General features: G+C 37.9%; 1 protein-coding gene across 1 annotated transcript; it reads right to left on the reverse strand.

Moving 5' to 3' along the window:
• Nucleotides 1–4,277: 4,277 nt before the first annotated feature.
• Nucleotides 4,278–5,419, reverse strand: LOC112170406 (pathogen-related protein). The gene is made up of 4 exons (XM_024307679.2): nt 5,251–5,419; nt 5,061–5,193; nt 4,664–4,965; nt 4,278–4,573 (listed from the first exon to the last, which is right to left on the reverse strand). The coding sequence occupies exons 1-4, from the start codon at nt 5,386–5,388 to the stop codon at nt 4,430–4,432; spliced, it is 717 nt and encodes a 238-aa protein (XP_024163447.1). The 5' UTR covers nt 5,389–5,419; the 3' UTR covers nt 4,278–4,429.
• Nucleotides 5,420–5,715: the final 296 nt, after the last annotated feature.

A 5,715-nucleotide genomic window follows, 5' to 3' on the forward strand; every position in this document is an offset into this window, starting at 1 on the left:
ATACAGATACATCAGTTCCAAAATGAAAACCAATGTTACTGAAATATACTGACATCGATTTTTTGTCGAAAATGATATGTTACTGAGTACCAGACATCAGTTCCAAAATGGAAATCGATGTTACTAAAATATACAGACATCGATTTTTTGTCGAAAACGATATGTTACTGAGTACCAGACATCAGTTCCAAAATAGAAATCGATGTTACTAAAATATACAGACATCGATTTTTTGTCAAAAACGATATGTTACTGAGTACCAGACATCAGTTCCAAAATGGGAACCGATGTCTGTAACAGTATCAGTCATCGGTTCTTAAATCAATAACGATGTTAAAACGCAAACTTGTGTTGTGTAATATATATTTCTTTAAGCATTAAATACAATAAAATGTGGGTTTAACAATAGTAAACATATAAGTTTGTTATCATTTAAACCTATTTACATCGATTTATAATTAGGAACCGATGTTTACACGAATACTAGACATCGGCTAAAAACCGATGTCTGCATTTTCCGGATCTTTCTCATCACCCACAAAGACATCGGTCGAGTTTTTGTTTCTCATCGGTTTTTGGCCGATGTCTGGGGCCATAATTCTAGTAGTACAAATTTGAAGAAAAATCTTATCTCTTTGGGAACTTTAGAATCAAAAGGGTACACAATTACATTGAAAAGTGGAGTTGCTAAAGTTGTCTCTGGTTTACTTGTGATGATGAGAGGTGAAAGGTTTAGAAATTTGTATTTTCTACAAGGGAGCACAGTGACAGGTGAAACAGCAATATCTGAGACTACAGATGATGATGATGCAGACAATACAAAATTATGGCATATGCGTCTTGGACATGCTGGTGAGAAAGGAATGCAGGGATTAGTGAAGCAAGGTCTATTGAAAGGTGCAAAGACAGGAAAATTAGAATTTTGTGAACATTGTGTTTTGGCAAAACAGACTAGAGTTAAATTTGGCACCGCAGTTCATCAGACTAAAGGTACTCTAGATTATGTTCATACTGATGTATGGGGACCTACCAAAACTGCATCTTTGGGAGGTAAGCATTATTATGTCTCTTTTGTTGATGACTTCTCTAGAAGAGTATGGGTGCACACCATGAAGCATAAAGATGAAGTTTTAGATATATTTGTGAAGTGGAAGAAGATGATTGAGACTCAGATCGGTCGAAAAATTAAGAGGCTCAGGTCAGATAATGGTGGTGAATACAAATCTGATCCGTTCTTGAAACTATGTCAAGATGAGGGCATTGTGAGACACTTCACAGTTAGAGAGACACCACAACAGAATGGGGTGGCAGAGCGTATGAATCGGACTTTATTGGAGAAAATTCGGTGTATGTTGTCTAATTCTGGATTAGGCAAAGAATTTTGGGCTGAGGCAGTTGTGTATGCAAGCCATCTTATTAATAGGTTACCTACTGCTGCACTTGAGGGAAAAACTCCCATGGAGGTATGGTCTGGTAAACCTGCTACTGATTATCATTATTTACATATTTTTAGTTGTCCTGCTTATTTTCATGTCAGGGAAAGCAAGCTAGATCCAAGGGCCAAGAAAGCTATATTCTTGGGATTTAATAAGGGTGTTAAGGGATTTAGGCTTTGGTGTCCAGATGTGAAGAAAGTTGTTGTAAGCAGAGATGTGACTTTTCATGAGGCTATTATGGTTGTTCAGAACAAGCAGAAAAATTCTAAAGAGCAGAGAATGACCGTAGAGAGTTTGCAGCAGGTGGAGTTAAAGAAAAAAATTGTTGAAACTCCAATTGATCCAGTGAGTCCTATTGTTGATTCAGCTGATTCAAATATTGAGTAAATGAGTATTGAAGTAGAGGCTCCAACCCAAGAGCCTGCACAACAAGATGGACCAATTGCAACTACAAAGGGAAAAAGGAATGCTCAAAAGCCTGCTTGGCTTAATGATATGGTGACTTATGCACTTCCAGTTACTGAAGAAGAAATTCCTACTACTTATGAAGAAGCTGTCATACATGCAGATTGTGTAGAATGGGAAAAACCTATGGGTGAGGAGATGAAGTCTCTTCACAAGAATAAAACATGGGAGTTGGTTCAGTTACCGCAAGGAAAGAGAGAAATTGGTTGCAAGTGGACGTTTGCTAAAAAGGAAGGATCACGGTATAAGGCTAGATTGGTAGCTAAAGGCTACGCACAAAAAGAAGGAAGTGACTACAATGAGGTATTTTCTCTTGTTGTTAAGCATTCTTCTATTCGTATTTTATTGGCCTTGGTTGCACAGTTTGATCTTGAGTTAGCACAGCTTGATGTAAAAACTGTTTTCTTACATGGTGAATTAAAAGAAGAGATATATATGACTCAGTCAGAAGGATTTAAAAATGCTGGTAAAGAAAATTGGGTCTGCAAACTGCATAAATCATTGTATGGTTTGAAACAATCTCCAAGGCAGTGGTACAAGCGGTTTGATAAATTTATGTTCGGTCATAAGTACACTCGGAGTTTTTATGATCCATGTGTTTATTTTCGCAAGCTACAGGATGGGACCTTCATTTATTTGCTCTTATATGTTGATGATATGTTAATTGCATCTAAGAGCAAGGTGGAGATAAATAAATTAAAATCACAATTGAGTGGTGAATTTGAGATGAAGGACTTGGGAGAAGCTAAAAAGATTTTGGGCATGGAAATTGAAAGAGATAAATCAAGAGGCAAAGTTTGTTTGTCATAGAAGCAATATTTGAAGAAGGTACTGCATCGGTTTGGCATGAATGATAAATCTAAACCTGTAAGTACACCTCTTGCCTCTCACTTTAAGCTTAAATCTACTATGTCTCCTAGCACAGATGATGATATGAAATATATGGTTAAAGTTCCTTATGCTAATGTTGTTGGTAGCTTGCTGTATTGTATGGTGTGTACTAGACCGGATATTTCACAAGCCTTAAGTGTGGTGAGCAGATAGATATATGCATAACCTAGGTAAAGATCATTGGCAAGCAGTGAGGTGGATTCTACTATATATTCTTGGAACTGTGGATGTTGGATTGGTTTTTCAGCAGGATAAGACGAGTCAATATGTTGTTGGATATGTGGACTCTGATTTCGTAGGTGATTTGGATAAGTGCCGATCTACTACAGCTTATGTGTTTACTCTTGCTAGTGGACCGGTGAGTTGGAAGTCGAATTTGCAATCTACAATTGCTTTGTCAACTACAGAAGCTGAATACATGGCGGTAACAGAGGGTGCAAAAGAAGCAGTTGGCTTCGTGGTTTGCTTGAGGACTTGGGAATTATTCAAGAATATGTGGATATTTTTTGTGACAGTCAAAGTGCTATTCATTTAGCAGAGAACCAAGTTACTCATGCTCGTACTAAACATATCAATGTCAAATTTCACAAGATTCGTTAGATGGTGGAGGATGGTGATGTTCAACTCCTCAAAATTGGAACTGCAGATAATCCTGCTGATATGTTGACAAAGTTGGTTCCATTGAGCAAGTTCAAGCATTGCTTGAACTTGATTGGTATTTGTAGAATTTGAAATTCCCTACGGGGATGTCGGAGCGGTGATTGGTTTTGAAGTTCTACTTTGGAGAATTTACATCAAGTAAAGCCAAGGTGGAGATTATTGAATATTGGCTTTAATTTGATTGGTGGACAAAATATAATGTGAAGGGTCCATGGGCTGCCTAGGTTAATTAGGTTATATATGCGTCCCTAAGTTAATTAGGGAAAATATATAGCAAGGTATTGCTGCCGCAGGGATTGGCTTTTGGGTGTGAGAGATTAGACAATTAATTAATCTAATTGTATTTAGGGTTTTGGGCAGAGAGTTTATTCTAAAAACTCTAATTGTATTCTCTCCAATTGATTATAGTGGAATTTCTTGCCGGCTCCTAAAGTGGACGTAGCTCAATCACATTGATTGAGTGAACCACTATAAATTCTTGTGTTTGTTTTCTTTTCCGTTGTTTGGCCACTCATCTAGTTCCATATTAATATTGTGTTTGTTACGCTTCCGCACAACAACTTGAACTTGTATATTTGGTTTCAGTGTAAGAACGAGACAGAGGAAAAAATTTGAAGCATAACAACAAGTTTAAAGAAAAAGTTTCACAAAAACTTTGTGGTATGTGCAAATAAAATTTTCCATAATGAACAGTGTCACATTCCTGAAAAAGATCAGTAGATGTCAAACAGCATACGGTAAACTACACAGATTGGCATCCAATCTGGGCTGGGTTTATTCACTGACGTTGCACGCCTCAAATATTATTCATTTTTTACAGTCCGATTGTTATAAGCAGTCTGCGTTGAGTACATTAATGTATAAATACATTAATTTTGATGATTTTGAAAATAAAAGGCTCCGGCTCCATAAAGTTGTGGATCAATTATTTAGTTGTAGATAGTAGACCGTGAAGCTAGTCTACCATTACAGAAAAGCTACCCTGTGTTCCTCAAGTATGGGCAAGTTGGTGCCACCTCTTCACTAGAACTGTCGATGCTTGCACCCTTCAGAAGGCCCCCGAGAAGTTCACCACGGTCGAAAAAGAACTCAACACTCACAACTTTCTCAGATTCATCCAACTATAACAAAATCTCAGGGATCAATTACATGACAAATGATGAAGTAGCCAGAGGAAGAAGCCTAACACGTTAGCTTGAGAAGAAGATTACCTGAAACACTGCCATCCCAAAGAGTTCAACTAATTCTCCAGTAGGGGCATGACCTTTGAAGGGACCTTCCATGTAACCCCAGTGCCTGAACTTGTACACAATTTCTGGGGGACCAGAATACACATGGAGAATCTCGAGAGCAAAACCACGTGGGAAGGCAGTTGTGAAAGCCCGATGAGATGAATCCACGGTTTCTTCAGCCGGGTTGTAGCACCGGAACTCATTTGGCAAAGAGGTTTGCAGCAAAGAGTTGTAGCCTCCTCCAAGCTTTCGCTTCTCTGCCAAACTTATACCTTTTCTTCCTGCAAGTTGATAAGAATTACAATTTATTCATTACCTAGATCTTAGATATAGACTTCCAATACCACAATGCTGTTGCTCAAGAAAATAAAATTACCATTTAGGCTAAATGTGTAGTTATTAGGATCAAGCGATTTATAGTCTGCATCACTTGTCTTATGAAACAACTCCATCTCCCATGTCTTTACAAGGTTCTGCACTCGTTCTTCTAGTGATCCAGGAGGCCATATCTTCCATCAAATTACAGAAAATGAGAGAGAGAGAGAGAGAGAGAGAGAGAGAGAGACCTTGGTTCTGCCTTCGTGAAAGAGCTTGTTGACAACATCATAGTTTGGTGGGGAACCATACCTCCATTTGGTGTTCTTCTCTTCTTCTCCATGCAAATAGTAACGATAATCGTCTCCCTCAACTCCTGAAGAAGCCATCTCAAAAATCTAAACGAAAGTTTTAAGCATTCTACGTATGACTAGAGTAGCAGGGATGTCATTATATAGGGTTAGATATTTCAAACATACATTACACACACACAGATATATACAGTTCACTAACGTTTTTTTTTTTTTTCCCGGTAAAACACAGTTGCAATAACGTTTGAAGTGGCAACAACTGCTAGTCTCTACTGATTTCGAATATGTGTAGGACAAATATAACAAATTTGACGTGGGAAAGTTCCCAGTACCTCCCTCGAATGTTTGAGTGGCTCTAGTTGTGATTACAAAATTAACAACTACATTTTTGACTTGGAAAAATTT

This window comes from Rosa chinensis, chromosome 6 (assembly GCF_002994745.2).
Source record: "Rosa chinensis cultivar Old Blush chromosome 6, RchiOBHm-V2, whole genome shotgun sequence".
In the NCBI taxonomy this organism is placed as follows: Eukaryota; Viridiplantae; Streptophyta; class Magnoliopsida; order Rosales; family Rosaceae; genus Rosa; species Rosa chinensis.

Excerpts from the sequence above, each read along its gene's own strand:
- LOC112170406 (XM_024307679.2), bottom strand. The coding sequence starts at position 5,388 with ATGGCTTCTTCAGGAGTTGAGGGAGACGATTATCGTTACTATTTGCAT. Across the intron at positions 5,194-5,250 it reads TTCACGAAGGCAGAACCAAG|ATATGGCCTCCTGGATCACT; the intron begins GTCTCTCTCTCT and ends ATTTGATGGAAG. Across the intron at positions 4,574-4,663 it reads TTGGGATGGCAGTGTTTCAG|TTGGATGAATCTGAGAAAGT; the intron begins GTAATCTTCTTC and ends ATTTTGTTATAG.